The sequence below is a fragment of the Erinaceus europaeus genome, chromosome 3 (assembly GCF_950295315.1).
Source record: "Erinaceus europaeus chromosome 3, mEriEur2.1, whole genome shotgun sequence".
NCBI lineage: Eukaryota > Metazoa > Chordata > Mammalia > Eulipotyphla > Erinaceidae > Erinaceus > Erinaceus europaeus.
This window is the reverse complement of record NC_080164.1, coordinates 28,223,335-28,249,214: the sequence shown is the minus strand read 5'-3', so window position 1 is coordinate 28,249,214 and position 25,880 is coordinate 28,223,335. Positions and strand designations below refer to the sequence as shown.

General features: G+C 45.0%; 1 protein-coding gene across 1 annotated transcript in view; it reads left to right on the top strand.

Moving 5' to 3' along the window:
- Positions 1 to 15,891, top strand: part of SLC8A1 (solute carrier family 8 member A1) — a 245,174-nt gene extending 229,283 nt beyond the window's left edge. The window contains exons 9-10 of the mRNA XM_060186932.1: positions 8,003 to 8,278; positions 12,362 to 15,891. Coding sequence (XP_060042915.1) covers positions 8,003 to 8,278; positions 12,362 to 12,738 — 653 coding nt within the window. The 3' untranslated portion in view covers positions 12,739 to 15,891. The remainder of the gene's footprint in view (positions 1 to 8,002; positions 8,279 to 12,361) is intronic.
- The last annotated feature ends 9,989 nt before the right edge of the window (positions 15,892 to 25,880 follow it).

The window sequence follows — 25,880 nt, the reverse complement described above, 5'->3', positions numbered from 1 at the left end:
TGGGTTCTATTATGAGTGCAGCTCTACTCAGATCCTCTTAGAAGTCAGAAGAGCTTCAATTAAAGCCTTCTTTCTTTTTTCTTTTACTAACAACAGCAAATCTGTCCTGTTTACCACTAAAAGTGGTAGCGATTGCTTACCATTAAGCTTTCTTCTGATTTCTCTGATGGATGGGTGAACTTACACGTGAGCTGGCTTTTCATACTAATTGATGTTTCCAGTTGACATGTAACTGAACTGAAAGCCCATTTTCACTATTTCTTTTTGTTTGTTTTCGCGACCAAGGCTAACCTACAAGAAAGAAATGTCTATGTAAATCTGTGCAGGCTCTTTGCTATGGGTGCAAGGCTCTGATTTCTGGGAGAGAGAAGCAGCAGGGACAGGGAGGTGAGGGCTAGGTAATTGCAACCCCCAGGAATTCTAACAGTCATGGTGGCCCCCTCTTCACTCTAAATGACAGAGATGTTTGCCACCCACATGAAGAGAACCCAACACCATTTCCCACCTAGGGAGTCATTGAAGCCACCAATGTGAAATGGTCCCCAAAGCAGAAAGGGGACTCAGACACCTTGGTTCAGAAGACAAGATTCAAGCCCTTTCCTTCCTTTCCCCAAGAGAACACTCACTCCTGTATATGGCATTTTACTCAGAGGGTGACCTTCAAGAGGGCCATAACTTCCCACCTACACATTTCTCTTTGTTTTCCCTAAGGATTTATTTACTTCTTTGTGAATCACAATCATCACAGTGGGAGGGAGAGAACCAGAGCATCACTCACTTGGGACTCCTTGGTGCCAGTCCTGTGCTCTCCCACTGAGCCACTTCTGGGCACCCCCTGCTTTGCACAGACAGGTTTCTGTGGGATGTGATATTATTAAGGTGGGCTTTCACTAAACAGAATGCAAAGGGCTTTCTGTTTGGAAGCAGGAGAGAGTCTCTGTGGTGCAGAAAGTCTGGAAGCCCAGAAGCAAGTCCCCTGGAGTCAGTCAGCCACTTCTGCATCCTTAAGACAGGCAGGTGCCCCCACCTGTGCAGGGTGCCAGGAGTGGGGTGACACATGTGCCCCAAGAAGCCATCTCTCAGCTTGTCACCGACACAGCAGGAGAGACTGCCTTCTTTCTGCCACTCTGCATGTGGGTGGCCTTGGCCACCACCTCCACTTTCTCTGTATCATTCTCAGCATTTTCCCGGGACCCAAATACTGATTTGTTTGTGGCAGAATGGCAGGGCTGTTGTTGCCCAAGCAGCTGCTCCTTGGCTCAGCTGCCCATGTGCAGGAGGCTGCTTCCCACCCATCTGCTGTTTACAGTGTGTGAGGGAACCCCCAGGCCGGCCCTCTAGCCCCTGTGCCCATGGCTCAGGGCCATGTGCTCCTGCTCTCAGGGCCCACTTGCGGCATGCCCGGTGTCTTCAGCAGAGGTGTCTTCTGTGGCTGTGGGACTGGCTTCTGTGACCTAGCTGGCTATGAATCCTACAGCCCAGGATAGCCTGGAGGAGCCTGGCTCTCAAGGTGCTTAGCCAAAAAGGGGGCATTTTGTAAAAGCAGAGGGTAGGGTAAAGGCACTGGGCAGTGGCACCCCTGGTTGAGCTTACATGTTACAGACACAGGGGCCTAGGTTCAAGCCCCCAGCCCCCACCTGCAGTGGAAAAGCTTCATGAGTGGTGAGTCAGGGCTGCAGATGGCTCTCAGTCTCTCTCCCTCTGTCACCCCCTTCTCTCTCAGTTTCTGGCTATGTCTACCAGTAAATAAATAAAGATAATGCAAAAAGTGAAAAAAATTAGTATTAAAAAGATGTGTTTTGTGGATTAGAGAGATGGTTCAGTGGGTAGACTGTGACTTGACATGCGTAAGGCCCTGGTTTAAGCCCTTGACATCATACAGAAATGTTAATACTCCTGTAGAGTGGTCCGGGAGGTGGTGCATTGGACTCTCAAGCATGAGGTCCCAAGTTCAATCCCTGGCAGCATATGTACCAGAGTGATGTCTGGTTCTTTCTCACTAATAAATAAATAAATATTTTTGAAAAAAAAAGACTCCTGGAGAAATTCCAGTGCTGTGGCTTTTCTCCCTCCCTTTTTCTATCTCTCGTAATCTCTCTCTCTGAAAGAAAGTCTCACACACCCCAAGGTTAACAAAGCCCAAAGTGCATCTCAGGAGAGAGTGAGAGCATTTAGACTAGAGTCCCAGATGGTAGGCAAAGACCTAGATGTGGACCAGGACGTGCAAATCAGAATGCTGACAACTACAAATGAAAGTAAGGGCTTTCTACAACCTCAAGAGCAGGCTTCCCTGGGGCCCTTCCACCATGCTCTCCCCTGACTGACTTTCTCACATGCTTCAGTCTTGCCCTCAAGGGTTTGAGAGAGAGCTCAGTATGTCATAGGCTAGAGTGTCAACCTCCGGAAACAACTGAGATGATAAAGCACTACAGATGGAATGTCTTGATTTCATTTATACAGTATTAACTGGCAACAGGGTTGTCGCTGGAACTTACCTGTGTGATGACTTCACCTCTCCTAGAGACCATTTTTTCTTTCTTTCTTTCTTCCTTTCTTTTTTTTCTTTTCTTTTCTTTTCTTTTTTTTTTTTTTTTTTTTTGCTTTCATTTATTTTAATAGGATAGAGAGAATTCAATAGGCTAGGAGAAGATAGTGAGGGAGAGAAACAGAGAAACACCTGGAATGCTGCTTCACCACACGTGAAACTTTCCCCCTTCTAGGGCTTGATGGTGGTAATGTGTGTACTTAACCAGGTACACTACTGCCTGGCCCTGCTTTCATACTGTGGAAGTGAAAGGAAAGGGAAGGAAAGGGAAAGAAAGGGAAGGGGAGGGAAGGGAGAGAAGGGAAGGGGAGGGAAGGGAAGGGGAGGGGAGGAGAAGGGAGGGGAGGAGAAGGGAAGGGAAGGGATGGGAGGGGAAGGGAGGGAAGGGGAAGGGAAGAGAAGGAAGGGAGAAGTGAAAGGCAAAGGGAGGGGAAGGGGAGGGAAACGGAAGGGAAGGAAGAGAGAAAAGGAGAGGAGAAAAGAAGAAAAGAGCAGAGAAAGAGAAAAAGGGAGGGGGTTCGGCGTTCTATTTAGAGAGTGGCAGGTGTAAGAATCTGAGACTTGGGGGCTGGGTGGTGGAGCACCCAGTTAAGCACACATAGTACTAAGCACAAGGACCTGCTCAAGGATCTGGGTTCAAGCTCCCAGCTCCCCACCTACAGGGGAGCTTCACAAGTGGCAAAGCGGGTCTGCAGGTGTCTATCTCTCTCCCTCTCTACCTCCCTCTCTTCTCTCAATTTCTCTGTCCTATCCAATAAAATGGGAAAAAAATGATTTCCAGAAGTGGTGGATTCATAGTTCCAACAATAATCTTGGAGGCAAATAAACACAACTCAGACTCAGCATGCCCATACACTGGCAGTGCTTCTCATCAGTGGGCTTCCTCAGTGCTTCCCAGGGTTCCCAGAGGGAGGTTTTCCTGAGCTGTTACATCAAACCCCACCCACCCACTTGTCCATGTGATCACTCCTGGAAGTCCTTTGAATTCCTTGAGCCTTAGGGGCCTACCTGACAGGATGGAATGGAATCAGGTGTGTAAGAGAACTCCTCTCAGCACCTATCACTGAACAGATACCCATCATGTCCCCTCTGTTCCTTTTTCCCCTTTTCTTCCTTAAAAACCAAGCTGCTCTGAGAAGCCATCATAACCATAGTTCCTTAAGAGCAACACAGAGGAGTCTGTGCTTTCAGGGTGCGAGGTCCTGTGGATTTGCTCTGCCTTCTCACCAGCCATGGGGGCTGGGGGTGGGCTACTGTAGGGTAAGGGAGTGACTTGGGCAATGCCCCTTCCAGCTTATACCACAGAGGGGAAACTGAGGCACAGCAGGGTGGAGCATTGTCCTACTCCCTCAAGCTATCAGAAGCAGAAAGTGGCTTATGTCTCCTGCCCGAGTGCCCAGTGAACCCCAGCAGCCCCTTTCCCTGGTTCTCATGGTGCTTTCTGAGGCTGTGCCAGTATGCCTGCAGAGAGGTTCCAGCTGCACCTGGCTTACTTGTTTTTTTAAAATACTTACTTATTTTACTTGATAGGACAGAGATAAATCAGAGGGGACAGGGAAAGAGAGAGAGAAAGAGACAGAGAGAGAGAGGGAGAGAGACCTGCAGCACTGCTTCACCATTCCTGAAGCTTCCCTCCCACAGATGGGAACTGCAGGTTTGAATCCAGGTTCTTGTGCGTGGTGATGTGTGAACTCATCCGGCACTCCACACTCCAGCCCCTGCACCTGGCTTATATGAGAAGCTGTGTTCTCTGCGGATGTCGGGGGGGGGGGGGGTGCAGCTCCAATTATCTGAGCAGGCGATGCCCCTGTATCTCTCCTCAGAGCAGGTCCAGGCAAGGTCCACACCCGCAACAGTGAGAGAGATGCTGTCTCTCTAGCCATAGTCTTCAGACTCTGAGATTACTTAGTTCTTTTTAGGAAGTGCCACTCTTGTCAAAGAAACCTCTTCAAGGTCATAAAAGAGAGTCACCGAACACAGCTTGTAATTATTGTAAAAGGTACTAACAGAGTACTGTAAGAACCAGCAATTCAACTATAAAATATGTGCCAGACAGGTTTTATTTTATGTTGTCTTTTTAAAAATTTTTACTTATTTATTTCCTTTTGATGCCCTTGTTTTATTGTTGTAGTTATTATTGTTTTTGTTGGATAGAACAAAGAGAAATGAAGAGAGGGGAAGACAGAGAGAGGGAGAGAAAGATAGACACCTGCAGACCTGCTTCACCGCCTGTGAAGCGACTCCCCTCCAACCGGGATCCTTACGCCGGTCCTTGCGCTTTGCACCACGTGCACTTAACCCACTGTACTACTGCCTGACTCCCTTATGTTGTCTTTTTAACATCACTTTTATCAGTGATTTAATAGCAGCTTAAAGATTATAAGACGACAGGTATAGAGATTTTGTTTCTTTCCATTCATGCGGCCCATGGAACCGAAAACAAAATATTCTGGGACCAGGCAGTAGCACCACTGGTAGACCACACTACACTACTACAAATACACAAGGACTTGGGTTCAAGCCCCTGTCACCTGGGGTGGGGGGTGAATATAAGTGATGGAACATTGTTGCAGATTCCCCTCTCTCTCCTTAAATGCATAAGTTATCATGCACAACCCTGATTCGAGCCCCCAGTTCCCACCTGCAGGGAGTAAATGTCACTAGTGGTAAATGCAGGTCTTGGTCTCTCTCTCTCCATCTCTTTCTCTCCTTCTCTCTCTCTCTCTCTCTCTCTCTCTCTCTCTCTCTCTCCCCCCTCTCAGATTCTCCATAAAACTAAAAATCAAAAATACTTTAAGACAGAGAGAGAGAGAGAGACTCTGAGATCAGAGGTGTCTGCACAGACACCATCACCAGTCTGTCTGAGTTTCTGTACATCAGGGGAAGGTTCCAGAGAACCCTGTCACCCACAGGAACTAGGGCTGATGCCCACTCTTTCTGCATCACCACAAAGGTACACCGGGGTGGATTTTTAATTTTTAATTTTATTTATTTATTTATTTTTAATATTTATTTTCCCTTTTGTTGCCCTTGTTTTTCATTGTTGTTGTTATTGATGTCGTCATTGTTAGATAGGACAGAGAGAAATGGAGAGAGGAGGGGAAGACAGAGGGGGAGAGAACGATAGACACCTGCAGACCTGCTTCACCGCCTGTGAAGTGACTCCCTTGCAGGTGGGAGCCAGCTCCAAGCGGGATCCTTACACAGTCCTTGCACTTTGCACCACGTGTTCTACTGCCTGCCTCCCCTGGGTGGGTTTTTTTTATGCATTGCTCTTTGCAAAGAACAGATTTGTAGGTTGACTTCAGATGGTGGAGGGAGAAGGTGATGGTTGTCTGTCCCTGCCCAAGACCAGGCAACTAAGTATGTGTCAGGTATGGCAGCCAGCGGCCATCTCAATATTTAAATGACATCTGCATTGATGATTAAATTATACAGAGAGCAGTGAGAGCCCAGGGAAATGGATTGGAATCCACATCTCCTTTCAGAAGCAGTAAGAAGGATGAACTTCTCCTCCCAGACTTAAGCATCAGTTCATGTAAGATTCCTTGCAGAGTAGGGAACCCACAAATATATAACTCTCTATATAACTCTCTCTCTCTCTCTCTCTCTCTCTCTCTCTCTCCTATTTTGCATTACAAACTTCTAGATCATGAACTTAACTCCAGAAGGCAATAATACAATCTTATTTTCCAAAACCTAGACTGCAACTCAAGGCCCATGTACTGACTGAGCAGTGAAGTAGTGAAGGGAAGCACAGTGACAGTCTAAAGTGGAGGAAAATAATTATAACCACACGGATAATCATTATCTTGAAATATCCTCAAACACTTTGTAGAGATGATCTAATTATTTTTCTGCACATCCCTCATGAGAGGAATTATTACTTCCATCTCCAAGACAAATATAATATCTGCTCTCCATTTAAAAGTGTCACTTCTTCTGCGAGGCTTCATTATTTGTGTCTTTGTTCCTCTCCACAACAGGAGACCAAGATACCTGAAATTCTGTACTTTTGCAGTGTGAATAGCCGAATAATTTGAGTTCTTAGGCATGGGAAATTAAAAATCAGTGCTTTCCAAGCTGGTTTAGTCAGATGTCCACATGGGATTGTAAAATGTCTACAAATGGAGATGCCTTAAAGGATCAGATATAAAATGAAGAATCAGATATCAAATGAATGTGACCATCAGATCTCTTGCTTTTCGGGGTCTTCTTGGACCTTGTAGAAAGCCCTCTCTGGTGTGGAGACAAGTGGAGAGAGAGAAAACTCTTCTGGTAGCTTTCTTCTTCCCTCCAACAAAGCAGGTTCCATGAGCTAAGTTGTAGAGTGAAAGGGAAGTGGAAAGAAATGGGGGAGGAGGAAGAAGGGTAGAGTACAGAACAAGGAGGAGTGAGGGACAGCAAGAGTGAGCTGCTGGTCCTGTGTTTTGTTTTGTTTGTTACCAGCCTCATTGCTGGGGCTCTTGACTAGACATTGAGAAAGAGGCAGACACTGAGAAAGAGATAGATTCCTCTCATGAGATTCTTTGATTCTCTGTGCATGAGATCCTAAATCTAATCTCCAACACTTCATATGCTGGGATGATCCTCTGGTTGTCTTTCTCTAAATGATAACTAATTGAAACTTTAAAAAAAAGAAGTTAATAGGGAGCCGGGCAGTGGCATACCCACTTAAGTGCACATAGTACTAAGTACGAGGACCAGTGCAAAGACCCTGGTTCAAGCCCTCTGTCTCCCTACTTGCAAGGGGGATGTTTCACAAGGGATGAAGCAGACCTACAGGTGTCTGTCTGTCTGTCTCTCTCTCTTTCTCTCTCTCTCTCTCTCTATATATATATATACATATATATGTATATACATATACATATATATGGCTTCCAGGAGCAGTGGATTCATAGAGCAGACTCCAAGCCCCAGTGGTAAAGTAACCCTGGAGGCAAATAAATAGACAAATATTTTTATAACTAAATATTTTTAAATTTTGGTAATGGTAGCGTGAAGCTCCTGGTTTGATTCCCAGGGTCACAAATGCCAGAGTGATGCTCTGCTTCTCTCTCCTGAATGCATGAATAACTTTTAAAGGTTTTTTAGGTTTTGTTTTTGTTTTTGTTTTTTTTTACTTTTTTCATGATAGATAATGAGATAGGTTGAGAGAAACCAGAGCATTCAACTACTCTGACATATGGTGCTGATGGGATAGAACCTGGGACCTTGGGCATGTGTGTCTGCTGCACCACTGCTGAGTGTCTCTCTGACTCTAACAAATAAATCTTTTCCAAAAATTACTACTGCAGCTTTAACAATGATATAATAATGATGGTGGTGATGAGGAGGAGGATGATGGTGGTGGCTGATTAATGTGGTTGGTATTCTGGGGTCACCCCAGGGGGCAGGATAGAGGGACCCCAGAGCACCTGGTGAGACCTGTGGCTTGAGCCCCTTATTTCTCTGCAGGGGAAGATGACGATGATGATGAGTGTGGGGAGGAGAAGCTGCCCTCCTGCTTTGATTACGTGATGCACTTCCTGACAGTCTTCTGGAAGGTTCTCTTTGCTTTTGTACCCCCAACGGAATACTGGAATGGCTGGGCCTGCTTCATCGTGTCCATCCTCATGATCGGCCTGTTGACGGCCTTCATCGGGGACCTGGCCTCCCACTTTGGCTGCACCATCGGCCTCAAGGACTCGGTGACTGCGGTGGTGTTTGTGGCGCTGGGGACTTCCGTGCCAGGTAGAGAGAGTGTGCATGTGCCGGGCCCCATAGTTAGGGGGCACTCTCGTGCCCTCCCACTCTCTTTGCTCCCCTAAACTTCCTGTACATTCCTTAGGTCACTGTCTCCCTCCTGGAGTAGACATTGGGAAGGAGACAGACAGCGCAGAGAGATTCAGCCCAAGCAAGCATCTTTACTTCTCAGTGCTCAGCTTAAAGGGTAGGGGCCTCGGAACAAACACCCCCCCAGGAGGCTGCACAAGGTCCACCAGAGCCCAGACTTTATAGGGATACAAGGAAGTGGGGGTGGGCCTTGGAAAGGGTGCTTGTGCTGGTATGGTGATGGTAATGGCCTGTAATGTGCTGGTAATGGTAATGGTAATGGTAATGGTAATGGTAATGGTAATGGTAATGGTAATGGTAATGGTAATGGTAATGGCCTACTCACTAGGTCTTCTCCCTGAAGCCAGTGATGTCTGTGCCCAGGCCAGCCTGCCAGGTTGTTTAAAAGCAAAATCAGGGCCAGCAAAGTCCTGGGCTGTCAAGAAAGTCATTATGATGTGTTTGATCGTGCAAAAAGTGCCCCAGGACTTTTCCTACAACCCAGTAGCTCACCCGGATACTGCTTCTGCTTCACCATACACTCCACCTAGGTTCGAACTTGGTCCCTTGCACACTGGAAGAAACTTCACTACTGTGGTTTCTTTCCTTCCTTCCCTCTCTGTTTGTCTTTGTCTTTCTATCTGAAAAAAGTCAGGCCAGAGAAGAGACGAGAAGCCCTCAGAGATTACGGAATGAAAATCAAAGTCACATGACTGTGGAGGCTGGCACCTGGAATTCTTAGTGCTGGTGTCACAGCCATCCCCAGGGAGAGTCCTTGTCTGCTGTCTATTCACAGCTGGCCTCAGGCTATCAGCCACACAGGATGAGTGAAAACATGGCTTTCCTCGTGCACATATTTGAGTGGAAATATTGACATGAAGGCCATGGAGAGGTTGCTGTGACAGACAGAGACAGGGATCAGGCTCCGGGTGATCTTGGTGACCCAGGCAGGGGCTTCAGGAGACACTGACACACAGGCCCTCCTACTCAGCGATGCTAGCAAGGGAGGCTCCATGAAGCAGAAGTGCCAGCCCTGACACCTCCAGAACATGGCTGTGGCACTTAACTCACAGAGCCGGCAGGTGTCATGGGGATGACTGGAAGCATTCCCAGGGCACTGCACAGACTGCTCAAAGGACAGCCTGTGACAGCCTGATGGATGGGCAGGCAGGCCAGCCTCCATTTAGCCAGTGCTTTCTCCATAGCACACAGCAGTGCATGACTGCAGAGTCTGCTCCAGGAACATGTGCTTTAGCTTTTTTTTTTTTAAGACTCTTTTTTTTATTATTCCTGATAATTTCAAGTGATTAAATTTTTTATTTTTATTATTTTTTATTTTTTAAATTTCTTTATTGGGGGATTAATGTTTTACATTCCATAGTAAATACAATAGTTTGTACATGCATAACATTTCTCAGTTTTCAACATAACAATACAACCCTCACTATGTCCTCTGTCATCCTTTTTGGATCTGTACTCCCCCCACCCACCCACCCACCCACCCCAGAGTCTTTTACTTAGGTGCAATACACCAACTCCAGTTCAGGTTCTACTTGTGTTTTCTCTTCTGACCTTGTTTTTCAACTGACATATATATGTGTGTGTATACATATGCATATGCATATGTATAATGAAATTATTGACAAGACTATAGGATAAGAGTGGTACATTTCCACACAGTGCCCACCCCTAGGACTACATATCCAATCACCTCCCTTGATAGCTTCCATATTCTTTATCCCTCTGGGAGAATGAACCCCGGGTCATTATGAAGTGCAGAAGGTGGGAGATCTGGCTTCTGTAATTGCTTCCCCGCTAAATATGGTCATTGACAGGTCGATCCATCCTGACAGAGACTCCCAGCCTGTCTGTCTTTCCCTGGTGGGGCAGGGATCTGGGGAGGTGGGGCTCCAAGACCCATGGTGGGGCCATCTATCCAAGGAAGTTGGGTTAGCATCATGGTATCATCTGGAACCTGGTGGCTGAAGAAAGTTAAGATGCAGAACAAATTGTTGACTAATCATGAACCTAAAGGCAAGAATATTGCAGATGAAGATTTGGGGTCTCCGTTTTGGAAAAAGCTAGTAGATCTGTTTTAGGTATATTCTAGAGCTTTTTTTTTTTTAGAACCACAAAATGTGGGCAGTTTTCATGAAACGCCATGAGACAGATAATGAGGTATCCATTGAAAATCCGACACCATATGCTATCAGCCCAAGTTTGATGGGAATGCATCTGAGGAAGTGGACGTTGCTGGAACAGAGAGGAAGCCATCCTGACTACATGGGGCAAACATGTAGTACTGTCTCCCCCAGGGATGTCCCTTCCTGTGCCCCTATAAGCTCCTTTCTCTCCCAGCCCACACTGGCACTCCCTGCTTCTGAGTCAGTTGTGGTCCTCCAGCATGTGACATGGGCAGCTGCAGATGGCAGACTGAGAGCCCCATGGACAGCACTGGGGGAGCCTTACAGATGGGCATGGCTCTGGGGTGTCGCTTCCCTTTCCCCAAAAAGATGAGGAAGGAAAGAAAGAAGGGAGGGAGGGAGGGAGGGAGGGAGGGAGGGAGGGAGGAACAGAGGGAGAGAGGAAGGAAGAGTTGGATCAAGTGGCTGCTCAGTGTTCCAGGGTACTGCATCCATTCCCCAGGGCCACATAGTTCATTCTCCTGACACTGTACAGAAAAAGATTTTAAAAGGTAACAAAAGGGAGTCGGGCGGTAGCGCAGTGGGCTAAGTGCATGTGGCGCCAAGCGCAAGGACTGGCGTGAGGATCCCGGTTCGAGCCCAAGCTCCCACCTGCAGGGGAGTCGCTTCACAGGCGGTGAAGCAGGTCTGCAGGTGTCTGTCTTTCTCTCCCCCTCTCTGTCTTCCCCTCCTCTCTCCATTTCTCTCTGTCCTATCCAACAATGATGACATCATCATCAACAACAATAATAATAACTACAGCAACAATAAAAACAAGGGCAACAAAAAGTAAATAAATAAATAAATAGGTAACAGAAGTCTTCTCCTACAGAAAATCCTTGTTCCTGAAAATATGTTCATCATTTATTGGGTTGTTGGAAAATTCATGATGCATTTTTGCATAAAAAACCATAAGGAAAAAAAATACAACAGGCTTTTTTTTTATCCTCTCTCAATTGCCACCAGAGTTATCAGGGGCTCAGTGCCTGCACTACTAATCCACCAATTTTAGTAGCTGTTTTTTGTTTGGTTTGTTTTTGGTTTTTATAGGGTAGAAATCATGAGGTGTTAGCAAGATAGAGAGGGAGAGTGATAGGCAGACACCTGCAGATCTACTTTCCCGCTCATGACAGAGCACAGAACATACGTGGATGAGGCCCCAGGTTCAGTCCCCAGCTCCACCACAAAACAGACCTGAGAGGAGCTCTGGTCTCCCTCCCACTTATAAAAATAAGCAAATAAATATGTTTAAAAGGAATGCAGTACTGTGGGTTTGCAGCCAGGAAGGTGACTCAGAGAGCAGAGCACAGGTTTTGCAGCTCCGAGACCGCAGGTTCCATCCTCAGCACTGCCTACGTCCCAGCTGAGTGGTGTTCTGATTTTCTCTCTTCTCTTTCATAAACATAAATAAATAGGCATTTAATAGATAGAGAAATCTGGGGTGGGTGGTGGTGCACCTGGTTGAGAACACAATACAATGAGCAATGGCCCAGATTAAGGAAAATGTTGTTATCTTGGGGTGTAATTTTATGTCTCCCCACAATACCTGCTAGTCCAGCCCACCCACCTGCCAAGTGGCCCTTCCTTCCAGTGCAGGGCACTGGGAACTCCCACCCCACTCGCCCCTTGCACCTCCACCCCAGACCCCCTGACCCTCTCTCTGTGACCCATACTTGCATGCACAGAACAGGGGTTCACTCTGGTGCCACCCAGCTCCCTGGCTCTGCTTCCAAAGCCTGATCTTTAAGCTGGTGATCTGGTCTTGGAAGAGCCCCTCGGGTGACCATCCCCTGGCCTCATGCTGCCCCTTTCCCCACAGACACCTTCGCCAGCAAGGTGGCAGCCACGCAGGACCAGTACGCAGATGCCTCCATCGGCAATGTGACAGGTAGCAACGCCGTCAACGTCTTCCTGGGCATCGGAGTGGCCTGGTCCATCGCCGCCATCTACCACGCCGCCAACGGGGAACAGTTCCGAGTGTCCCCCGGCACACTGGCCTTCTCGGTCACACTTTTCACCATCTTCGCTTTCATCAACGTTGGGGTCCTGCTGTACAGGCGGCGGCCTGAGATCGGAGGTGAGCTGGGGGGGCCCCGGACTGCCAAGCTGCTCACATCCTCCCTCTTCGTGCTCCTCTGGCTCTTGTACATTCTCTTCTCCTCCTTGGAGGCCTACTGCCACATAAAAGGCTTCTAGAGGAACACTCCCAGATAGTGAATTTATATAAATATATATAAATATGCATATAGAGAAAGAAAAACGATGTATAACGAACAGAGGAAGCGGCCTGTGTGCTAGGGCTTCCGTGGGGACCGTCACTTCCCTCTCCCAGGACCTCGTCACCCAGAGCAAGACTGTCAGCAGCTCAGCCAACACCCAGGGCTGTGTTTCCTTCGGGTTTGCCGGTCCTCAAGTCTCTGTTTTCTGTTTCTGCCTGTTTCTGATGAGGGTCGGGCAGGGTGGTGACTGTCACTTGGCTTCTGTTCTGATGGGCTTTGTTTTTATTGCCTGGGGAGGGATTGTAGGGAGTGGGTGCTTCTCTCAGAGCAGGGGATGGGCCTGCCTGAAGACTCCTGGGTTTTGATAAAAACTGAAACTGATAAGATTTAGTTACCCTGTCCGAGTGCTCTGAGATGTTTTGGCATGAGAAAGGAGGTGATTGGTGGTGGATGAAGAAGGCGGTCCTGGTTCTCCATCAAGATGCCATGCTTAGAAGCCCCACTCATGCTGAACCTAAACCTTAACTTGAACCCCAACAGAAGCCCCAACCCTTATCTTAATCCTAAACTCTGTCTGGCAACCAACTCAAACTCCAATACAAACTCCAAGCACCAGTCCTCACCTTCAACACTAACTCTAACCTATTCTGAAACCCTTACCCTTGGCCATAACCCTTACCCTAACTTGGCCTCACCAGAACCCAGACACTACCCACACATCAAGTCCTAAATGATAACACTACCCCTAATCCAAGCCCTAGACCCTAATACTCACTGCAAAGCCTGACCTAACTATAAATTATAGGTGCAGCTTGGGAGTTCAAAAGGAAGGAACCACACAAACGCAGGTTCTCTGTTTGGTCTGTTATCACAGAATAAGATAGACACAAGGGTCAAAGACTTGTTCAATGGATGGGATTCACACAACTAGGTTCAAGTGCCTCGCTCCTGGAACATGCACACTCCTTGGCTTCCTCTCTGCCTCTGGACTACACTTAGTAAGGTCCTTATAGTAAAGCCCCTGCTCTCCACCCTACCCCCATTCTATAAACAGGAAGTAGAGCCCCACCAACAAAGCACACCACCCATCCCATTACCCTCCCTCACACACAGGCACCTCCTAGACCTGCCTCCCAACCATCTGGGAGGCCCCTCTTTTATTTTCAGAAGCAACCAAGGCTTGCAAGGTCATGTGTTCCTTCCTCTTGTGGCTGCCTTGGGGACTTCATGGCTGCTGTCCCATGTGTGGATGACAGCCCAATAGGACAGTATGCACTTGTACACAGTAGAGCAGAGTCTTCCTTGGTCTGGCCTGGCCTCCCCTGTCTCACTGTGAAGCAGGCAGGGGACGTCCCACTCTGTGTTGAAGCTTTTGTGTGCTCCTCTAGTCTGGTCATCACTTGAGCTACTCGGGGGTGATGGTGGGTTCCTGGAGTTGCACCTTTATTTCTGAGAAGTAATAAATGTCCTGTAAGAAATGCATCTCTAGAGAGACTGCAGGTGAGGACAAAGCGTCTTCATGAAGAGGGGGCCAGCAGGGAGCAGGCAAGGGGCTTCTAGAACCTTCTGTTGCCTTGGGAAGTTCTAGGAAGAAAGACATGGTAGAAAGGAAGCTACCTTGGCTGTGCCTGGGCATCAGGGCCATGTTTTCCACAGCAATTCCTTCCCAAGTGTCTATTTCTCATATGCTCCGGGAGACAGGCACAGATTGTGGAGAGGACTGGTGTGTTGGTTTACTTCTTTATTTATGTAGTGGTTCTTTTTGAGCCCTGTTGGTGTCACCTATTAACCCTCTCAGAATGTATTTGCAGGTTCTATAGCCAGAGTTAAAGATGGGAGGCAGGGAGTCAAAGTGTGTCCCTTCTGTGAATTAAAAAAAGCCATTAATTGAGAAGATCAGGTACCCCCTCCCCAGGGTTCCACCCAGATGTGTTTGACACTATGGAAGAGTCACTCCAGAGCCTGGACAGACCCACACTCCATGGCAGTGTGTACACTCCTGAAGACAGAGAGTCTGACTTCAGTCCCCTGTAAGAGACATCTCTATCTAAAAGGAACCCCACCCCACCCTGCCCCACTCATTGTATCACAATATTTAAAGCTCCTGGGGAAATAAAAGCAGTTGTGACTCTTTCTGTCTCCTTCCTTTTGGTCATCATGCCCAATCATCTTTCATAACTATTTGGGGAGTGGACACATCATTACTGTTGATTCCCCCATTCAAGATGTCAGGCTCTGTGCTCCCTTTTTGGGACTGAGTCACACATGAGATCACCTCATCCCTTACCTTTGCCAGCGGGGGGCAGGGGGCTCACAATAAGTGGCATTGTGACTTCTGTGTGGAAGCAGTCTTGTGAGAGAAAACATGGTTCTAAGAGACTCTCCACATCAACCCATGAAGCTGTGCAAGTGTCATCATCCAAACAGCTGAGATCAATTTTAGCTCACACTCTAGAATAGGAAAAGCATCCTGTGGACTTGTAGCTTTCAGACTTGTCCATCTCCCCAATGTCCACTAAGAAAGGCAGTCATGGCAGTCGTTGAACCACTTACAAGACCCAGGTAATCCCAGACTCACTCTTGCTTGGTCAGCCTCACACTCTCCTGTTCTTCAGTTCTCCTGAAGACCAGGGAAAGATTCCCATCTATCATGCCCAACACTGGGAACACATTCTATTCCATCTTTTGTTTGTTTGCTTCTTTGTTTTCTTAAACAGAAAGGTAGCTAGGAACACAGTGTCTCTGTAGTCAAAGGGGGAGAAGTTGTTTAAACATTAGAAAGTTATTTTTTGGGTTTTTGTTTTTTTTTTTCATCTTGGAATGTCACCAATCCTGTAGCAATTCTTCACAGAGGACTTGAAGAAACACTGGCCCTTGGTTGGTTCAACTTTTGAGCTTTTGGTTTTGTTTGCTTGTTTTGCATTTTCATGTACTAGGGAAACTATGATTCTGCTTGTTTCAGGGCTGTTTTTACTGATTAGAGTTGTGTAAAAATTATTTCATCTTGTTTGTTTTATTTTGTGTGTATTGTGCACAGCTGTAGGGGGGTGTGCACCGGTTGTGCTATTCCTGACCAATGGTCCACATTATCGACACAGACAAATAAAGTTTCTCATTGTTTCTGAGTCAACCTCCAGTGGCCCTGCATATTCTGTATGAATGGTTTGCTCTCTTCTCATTATCATTGGCTTCATTTTTTTCCATGTTTGGAGGATATGAAGGTCAAAGAAGATCCCTGTACAATTAGTATCCTCATTCAATAGAGAGGGCAAGCAGAAAAAAGAAAATACATATTCCCATTATTCCATCCTTGCAAAAGTCAACCATTTCCTAATGCCATGTTGCCTTTTCATGCCCCCAAGGGAGCAGAGTCAGACTGTGTGTCTCTCTGACAGCACTGAGGCAAACACCAGGCATTTCTCCATCACACTCACTGCTCCTTTACATCTTTTAATACCTTTCTTATTCACAAGCATGAACCCATAAACAGTTACACATCAGATGATGCTTTGGTATGCAGTGTGTTCTATTGAATCTATCGATCCCAACACAGCTTCAGACAGTAGCCAGTGGGATTTGATGAGCAGCAGCCAAGATGGTTTATTAGCCCTTCAGGAAAGCTCTTTAACCCAATGATTCTCGACCTCTTGTCAGCTCATTTCCATTCATTCAATGATTCTGACCCAAGCCTTCCACTGGTGAAGGTCTTGCTTACTTCCAGTGGTTCACAGCCTAAGCACACTCCATTTTTATTTTTTCTGCCCTTCACAATGAGAATCTCAGTTATAGTATTCACACCTCCCCAGCCAGTAGACTCACTGTTGATTAAAAAATAAATAAATAAAAACTCATCCCCCACTCTGTCTTCCCATCAGGGACTTGATTCACTGCTGGCCACACACAGCCCAAGGTCATCGATGTTGATTTGTTGAAATAAAGAGAGATGATCTTGCTTGTTCTATCTACAGTCATATGAGAAGTTTTCAGAAGCAGTTATAAAAGTCATGTATTTCCTTTGGTGGATGATGATGTTCTCCATCTTCAAGTAATGCCAAATGTTACCTTCTGGGGAACAGCTCAGACCCTGTAACATTTTAACTCAAGATCTGCAGTCTCTCTTCTTGCTTCTGAGACTTTTTTTTTGCCTCAGATCATGGGTAGATGAACACAGGGTAAAATCTTGACCCAAGTTTCATAATTTCAAGAACTTTTTTTTTCCATTATATGCTTGACAATGTCCAACGCTGGAGCTATCACTGGCATTCTACTTATGTTGTGAACACTCACTTCACTGGGTTGGGACATCTATGTTGTCAATCATATTTTAACCAATAAACATTTGGGTCTGAGATGTAGAAGAGACTCCCAAAATCACATTTATTGGCTGTGAGGGAACTCTGACTATGACATCTGTCACCCCACTCATCCCCAGGGTTGATTGGGCTGGGCTGGTTGGTTAAGTGGGTGTCTCTTCCCTCCTTCTCTGCTCCAGGTGCATCCCTCCAGGGATGTGCTCCATCAAAGAGGATGACATTTCCCAAATAGAGACATACTGGATAGAGGAGGGTATATGAGTCGCTGTGGTCCTCTGCTGGGGCCTCTAAACCAGCTCTCAAAACCACATTTATCTTCTGGAGAAAGAAAAATGCTACAGTGAGTAGACTCATGATCTTACCTTCCCATTTCCCCACAGATTTTTACTACAGGGTTGCATCTCTGCTCTGCTGTTCAGCTTTTGAGTCTTATCACTTCTAGCCCTCTTCTTAGCTCCATTGTCTACCACCCAGAACATTTCTTGTGTTTGACACTTAAATGGCATCTACTTGGGAAGATAGAGGAAAGGCAAGCAGATGTAAGAGTTGTATATTTCATTTTGAGAGCTAACTTCAGTCAGGGTTAGCCAAATCCCAAAACAGAGAATGTATGGTAGGAGAATCGGCCACTAAGAGGTGGGTTTCCCAGGAAGCAGTTGCTTCAGCTTTCCATCCCACAAGAAGTGGTTAGTAGCTACTTCCACACCTTCCAAAAAATGCAAAAAGATGCATTCAGAGACCTGTTCAATTTCCCGTTTTATCAAAGGTCCTCTGATTCAGTCTCCTACAGAGCATTTCAGTTAGTGGTCATTGCATACATTATGGTGTATTTTGATTGATTGATTGATTGACTGATATATAGGAAAGAAATCCATAGCTTCAAATAAAGCAACAAGACTTTATTTGAAGAGGTGGGAAGTATGACCCACCTCTCCAAGCAGATCTGCTTTTCTTACCTGCCCTGACAATCCATAATCATCGCAGTCCCTCATACTTACCTACCTGCTCCTTATCTTTGGAATCCTAAGGGCCTAATACTGATAAAAAATTCAGAGGATGGCCCCTTGGGAACATGTAAGTTTTAGAAATATTTATTTTATACAAGAGAGAAAGAGAACCTAGAGTACGACTCCAGAACTCGTAGCACTGAGGATAGAACCAGAGACTCAGGCATGCAAGTCCTGTGCTCCACTAGCTGAATTATGTCTCCTGCTAAGAATTTGTGATCATAAATGTTCTTCTCCCAATCCCAACCCCATGTGGTCTTTCCACACTCCCTCCTTTATACCTATCACCCTCATGGTCTTCCTGCTTCTCTAAAAGTGAGCGTGTCCTAGGAAAATAGCCAGATGTCATGGCACTCCCTATGTGGAACAGTCACTAGAATTGAGGACGGTAGCTACCAACGTGTAGAACAGATTACATGACACACAACACCTATCTACACACCAAAGCGGCCAAGTTGGTTTTATTTCTCTGTGGATCCTATTTCTTTATTTCAGTGCTCATCTACCCAGTGTCTCATTCTCTCAATGTGAGAAGGTATAGATTGGGAATAAGGGCTTTACCCATACACCCAGACTTCTGGGAAAATTTCTACAAAGTTGAAACATGGGATAAGCAAACGAAAACTCCAATTCTCCAAGAAGATGTGTGATCAGATGCTTCCTTGTGGGTATTTACATAGGCCCTCATGTGCCACTGATAGGAAAGTCCATATTAGTAAACACAGGAGAGAATTTAGATAAATTAATAGCTAAGTGAACTTAGCTAAGTTAAGAACTTAGCTAAGTTAATACCTAGCCCAGCCTTTGACTTCTTAGTTTTGTCTTTCTTTCTTTCTTTCTCTCTTTCTTTCTTTCTTCCTTCCTTTCTTCCTACCAGAGCACTGCTCAGCTTGTGTCAGTGGGGGTGGGGGGGTAGGAGGAGTATTGAACCAGGGCCTCAGGCATGAGAGTCTTGTTTGCATAAAAATTATGTTATCTCTATCAGTTCTACCTGGCCAAATGCAAGAGTGTAAGAGTGTATGGCAGTGGAGGGGGGGCACACAGGGAGAAAGCATCAACTAAAATGATTTCACAGCCCTTTTCACTGGAAACTGTTTATTTTACCAGAGATTTTTCAGAGACCTTTTCTCTATTTGAAATAGTGCACTTCTAATTTATAAGGCTTATTTAATTCCAGAAAACCACGTGCAGGACAGTAGATAAATTCTCAAAGTTCTCTAAAAATCTGGTTCCAGGTTTGTAAGGCCCACTCTGGCATAGGAAGACATCATTCTCCCCAAGCAAAAGGAGTGAGTCTATCAAAAAATCAAATCAAAACAGCTTTCAAAATATTCCCCTAAAATGATGTATACATTTTGGGTAAAATTGGTAGAAATGTGATGGCTGACTTTGAGATAAATATTTTTCTCTGCTGGTCTTTCTCACCCACTCCATTTTTTTTCCCCTAACATTAAACTTGGACAATATTCTAAGAAAGAAGTATTGAAGGACTGTATATTCTAGTAATATTTGTCTTATTGAGTAATTTGGTTGAGACAGTCATTTGGGTTAGAATTATCTATACCATAAGCAAGACCATATTTAAAATGAGAAAGAACAAAGAAAGTGTGTCAAGTGACATCTCATGAAAGATTACCTTTGTATAAGATATTTGAGGGTTGTCACCATTCAGGAAGATGAAGCCCCCTTTTTCCAGAAATACCAGTGCAACTTAAACTTAAGTTTATGTTCTCAACTTTTATACCACAACCAAAGCTGAATGTACATTTTTTAAATTATTATTCTGGAGGCCAAAGAAAGTATTATTGGCACACTTTTCCAGATCATGGTGTTCTTTTGTGAAATGCACTGGACTCATGCAGGAGTTTCATTAAAATATCTCCATCAATTTCCCTTCCTTCCTTGTCTGAACCCTCAGCATGTCTAAATTTTCTTACCTTCAGACCCTGACAGTTGCATTTATAAAAGGTTGATTCCATTCTGGTATTGAAGTTGACATTTCAGAGTCCATTTTAATATTTAAAATAATCAATATGTCAGATTGAGATCTTGAACTTCAGCCTGACTCAAATAAACAAGAAAGACCAGACAGACCTTCTAGTAGTCAAAACGTTTCAGAGATGCTGGTACTTTCATGCAAAGCAAACAGGAGCATTGTTTCTCATCCTCTTTCCATCCAAGATTGTCACTTCAAGCTGTCACTTCAAAACAAACAATAGATTTGAAATGTTTGCTCAAAGACTTTTTCTGAGACTCAGACACAGTTTCAGGACCAAAAGCTTCTGCCCTGTCTCTTCCTGGAACATAGAAATACATACATACAAAAATAGATAGTGTGAGTCAAATAGCTTGGAGTGCATTTTGGGTGCCTAAATTTACCCAGTGCTGCCTCAAATACCCCACCATCCACCACAAAGAGGCTTCATGAGCTACAGCTTAACCTGACCCACCCAGCTCTCGGTGTTCATTTTCACTGTTTGTTCCATCTCCACCATTTTTCTTCCAAGACTTCACCAGAAGGCTAGTCAGCCAACTAGTACCTAAGGTTTCTCTGAGGAGTCCTGTCACCAGAAGGGGTGAGGACAGAAGGGTCGGGGGGAGGGAAGGAGGTAGATTCTAAGATAATTGGAATCTGTATGGTCAAACGCTTCATGGCACTTGGAACCACAGTGAAGAAGCATTCCACTGGAAAGTCTAAGAGCAAGGGCTTTATTGTCATTTAATCCACAAAATCATGGTGATGTCAGCTGATACCATACAGAAATGGACAGTCATTTGATTAGCTACTGCTACTATTAGAATTTTCAAGGAATGATTTCTATATGTGTTCATCAAAGCTAAGTTTCTCTGCTGTTAGGAACTCCAAAGGAAATTGGATGCTTCAAATCTCCCTTGAGCTGAATGCACCCTCAGGGCTTATCATAGCCTGGACATTCTCAGAGACACTGCATCATGTGTAGTTTGACTTTTGCTGTTAAGGTATTAATGGTCTTGTCAACATGAACAAGGGGTTTTCCTATAAACTCAGATCAGTTGGTTGAGAGTTGAGTTGAGTACCCAAAGAAGCCACAGGTGGTGGGTTGCATCAGTGACCACTTCTCTGTCTCCTCTCCACACACCTGACTCCAAGAGCCAGCACAGATTCCAGAATCTAATGTGCATGGCCACAGAGCATCTGACGAGGAGGTGTTGCCCTCTCTGGCAAAATAGGCTGAGTCTGCTGCTCATTTTAAAAAGCCTCCAGCTTCAGGATTAAAAAATGTGAACACAAAGCAGAGAGAGGTGCATGGAAAGGCCAAGTGGGCAGCACAGAGGCTGTTGCAAGATATTCGTTGTTGAGGACACCAGCCCCACTGCTGTTCTTTACCTGTCTTACTGTTCTTGCTGCCACAAAGTAGAGGACTTAAGAGACTGGTTATGTCCATCACATCCTCACCATTCAGTCACTAGATATACCATTAGTTAGGTGGGACAGGGAGAACCAGTCCTAGACCTGGGGTCAGTGAAGAACCTCCCACACTCACTGATGAAGATGGCCATAGGCATTAGAGCCACTCCAACTCTGATACCAGCTCTTGGCTGTTCACTTGCTGTGGCTATCTCCTCAGTGAGTCCTCTCTGCTTTTCTGTTGACTTTCATCTTTCCAAAGGAGTCCTACAGCTCAGCCATGTGTTTGCTGCCTGTGCAACAGGCCAGCCCATTCTCCATAATAGTTGCCCTGGGACCAGCTTTCCAAAACAGGAATGCTGCATGCAAGAATTTGTAACTCACCAGGCTTGAAGGTTCCTCAAAGCAAACCTAGATCTTAATGAGGATCTCCCTGGCTTCATCTGAAGCCTGGCTTTGTTTTGTGGAGAAACCAAAATGGTTTAGGGCCCTACATTAGCAAATAATGACAGACTGCCTAGATAGAGGGGAGGGCTGGGCCTGACAGGTTCTCTGCCATGTATAGATAGTCTTTCCCAGTTTTCCTATGGCCTGTTCCCTACCGATGACCTCCCTCCCTCCTAAACTGAGATAGTTACAGAGTCTACCTTTTACTTTCTAATTCTCCCAGTAGAAGCAGACACTTCAATGTTATAAATTAAAACAAGAACAGATATGTCTTGATTGATCCAGATAGATTGATCCAGAAATTGCATAGAACATCCTCATTGTCTCTAAATTAACATTGTTCTCAACAAAAACCAACTGAGTTAACTGGCCAACTGGTAAAAGATTTTTTAAAAGGTGGGAAGGGGAAACTCAGGGGAAAAAAACAAGACAAAGATAGGAGGAAACTTTTGAAGTCTAAATCTAGGGTCAGAAAGCTCTCTGAGACTAAGCCTGCAAATGTCACCTGTCTTCCTGTCCAGCCCTTGCTGATCAATAAGATCTACAAGATGCAGGGTGTTTGGACAGCACTCACCTATTAAAATTCAGGTCTGGAGATGGAGATGGAGATAGAACAAATAGCAACTGGCAAAATTACCCAAGGAAGAAGAATCAGAAAGAAGTTAAACCCAAAAGGACAAGAAAATGAGTCAATTTAGCAAGTCTATCGTCCAAGATCATTGACTCACTTTCAATCCAGTTAAAATTTTTTGAAAATATTCCTTACAGTCAAGGCAGAGGAGTGGTTTTGAAATCGGGTGTCAGAATGTATTACATCTTTTTATACAATCCCACAAACTTTGGGCATTTATTTGGGGCAGAGTGTGATATGAGGTACTCTCTGTGGTATGAAATTTTGAGACAAAGTAATTTCAAGAAAATTGAGATTAGCCTTGAATTTAAATCGGAAGGAGCCTGGTCATGGTTCACCAATTACATTAACCTTCCATTTTGGTCTAGAGACTATACGTGATGGAGGTTATTTTGAAACCTATCAAAGGCCTTTCCTTCCCAGGAAATGGAAATCCTAACTTTCTTAACTTCACTTCTGCCTTTTCACTCATCAAAGAAATAGACTGAGACTCAATTATAGCACTCAGAATGTAGAATGAGTGTGCCAGACCATCCTTCATCACACATTATAAGTTAGGGATGACTAGTTTTGGCCCCTATGATATTAAATATATAAATACACACACACACACACACACACATATATATATATATTCCTGCTAGGTGTCATTAATATATCATCGCTGGAATTTCTCAACTTCACTTATCTGTCCTTCTGCTGACTTTGAAGCCCCTGACTCTACTTCAACAAATTTTAATGTCACCTGTCAGTCCTTAGTTGCCAATGAGAGGAGCAGGTCTTTGTTTTCACACTAAACAGTTAGCAGAGAGATTCCCTCTTTAGCATCCTTACCAGTCTTAGAATATTTCTGGACTTGCTCAGTAGAGAAGCTTCCCTGTACTTGGTTTTACAGAACACCCCAATCCCTGCACTACCCAGAGTCCTCACTAGCCTCATGAGAGTCCAGGTTGAAGGTAACTAAAGTGGTGAATGTTTGCTGTCCATAATAGCTGATGACCAGTGTCAAACAGACACATCACGTGCATTCCAGCAGGAGTGTAACTTTTTATCTGGAAATGATTCTTTGTACACTGCTGGGGGAAAAAAAAAAAAAAACTTCCCTCCCCTCAGGGGGAACATGTCTCCATTGGGAGATGCCTACAAAAGGACATTTCATAAACTTGGAAGGGTGTTCCCACCCGTAACCTTCGCTGGCTGCATCCACTGTTCTTTCAGATGTAAACTTCCAGACCAAACCATTCCTCACCATAAGTCCACTTGTAGGTTTCTATCTTGGCACTTCTCACAAGCTTTTAGGAGGAAGAGACAGGCAATGTTATTTCATACTAAAGTGTGTGAATTATAAACAGGATGTGCACTGACTAGACAGGGAAAGATTAAAAAGCATAAACACTCTAGAAAGAGGTGAAAAAGGATGTGTATTTGCTATGAATTCGACAGTCTTGGAAATGTCACCTTGTTAGGAAACGTCTCTAGTGAAAGAAATGTCACAGAAAGAGCCCACTGGTCCCAGCCATCTAGTCTACCCCAGCCCCAGTGCCCATCAGCCATCTGCAGTCAAACATAGCTAGAGAAGAAGTAGCAAGAGGGTGGAGCCATCCCCACTGGGGAAAAGAAGACAGAAAAAGAAAAAGCAACCACTATGTACTCTGTATCTATAAACAAAGGAGGTTTAGTGGAGTCAATGTAATCCACAGCTTTCTCTTGTAGGACTTTCTGTTAGGATGTCACCAGACATGAAGAGGCCATTTTTAGCATCTGGGCAGTTCTGTGAGATCACAGTTGCATGTCTGTTAGTGAAAAGGCCACCAAACCCACTAATGAAGGGATGTTATGAGCCTCCTTTTGAATGAGAAAATGAAAATAATTCTATCTGGGAGGATAGCAACCATAGTGAGCCTCATGACTTCCACCTAAGAAGAGCATTACGTTTCCTTTTTTCATTATAAATCTTTCTTTAGAGCCACTGCTACTCATTTGAAAAAGTCACGAGAGTTGTGCGTTTTGTATTCTATTAGACTCCCACTTCACATTCACTTAGGAAATCCCAAACTGGAAAGCTAACTTTTTCTGATTTTTATTTTAATAAATCCACACCAGACACATCTTCTGGAGGTGACAACTTTATCCCATCTAGCCGACTGTCAATTAGTGTCAGGCCCTGGTCCCGAGAAGAGAACCTTCTAGCAGGAGAAATCTTCCTTCCTCATATACACCAAGTCTCCTCCTCCTCAGTGCCTTCTGGCCTCTGGAAACCACCTGGGTCAGTCATGCAAGCCATCTCTAGTGACATGTGTGACAGCATATCCACTGCCTCCTTCATCACCACATCTGACCACCACCCCTGGGGCCTCTTGTCCTCCTTTCATTCTTACTTGGGTCCTAAAATCTGACATATTTTAGAAATAATTTTGCTAGAAAAAGTGCAACCTCCCGTACTCAGCAAGCAACAGTGAGCATGGTTAGCTATTTTTATCTTGAGGCAACAGGGGGACTGTCACTCTTATGAGAAGACAGACATTGAAAATTCTTCTTAAAATAATACCCTGTGGCAGTGTGGGAGGGAACCTAGTAGTACAGCACTGGACTTGCAGATATGAGGTCCTGAGTTTAATCCCTGACATTGTGTATGCCAGAGTGATGCTCTGGTCTTTCCATCCAAGACCTCAGAAAATAAATAAAAATGACTTTTAAAACTATCTTCTAGGTCTGGAAAACTATCTCACCAAAATAGTGTAGGTGGTTTGCCATGTCAATGGCCCTTATTTAAGCCCAGCCTCCACCACGTTGAAGGAAACCTTGGTGCTGTGATACCTGTCCTATTAAATGTGTCTCTCTGCTCCTTTCTTTATGTCTGAAAAAGTCAAGTTGGAGTGATGAAGCTCAGGCAATGATTTAAAAAAAAATGACTTTCTGAAAACAGACTTAGAGAATCCGATAATAAGCTTTTTAGGGAGTCAAATTCAATGCTACAGAAAAAGCATATCCCCCTCATAGAAGATCACAGGTGAAAGCAGGAATCTGAGTCATGTTTCGCTTACAGACTGGCTGTATGTGTAGGATATTTAAACTTGTGAACCTCTCAATATGCACCAGTAGAACCTTGCCTGGATCTACTATTTAAAAATATCTAAAGGGGGCTAGGCGGTGGTGCACCTAGCTGAGCGCACAGGTTAAAGTGGCAAGGACCCAGGTTCGAGCTCCCTGTCCCCACCTGCAGGGGGAAAACTTCACAAGTAGTGAAGCAGGGCTGCAGGTGTCTGTCTCTCTCTCTCTCTATCACTCCCTCCCCTCTAAATTTCTATTCAATAAATAAATAAAGATAATAAA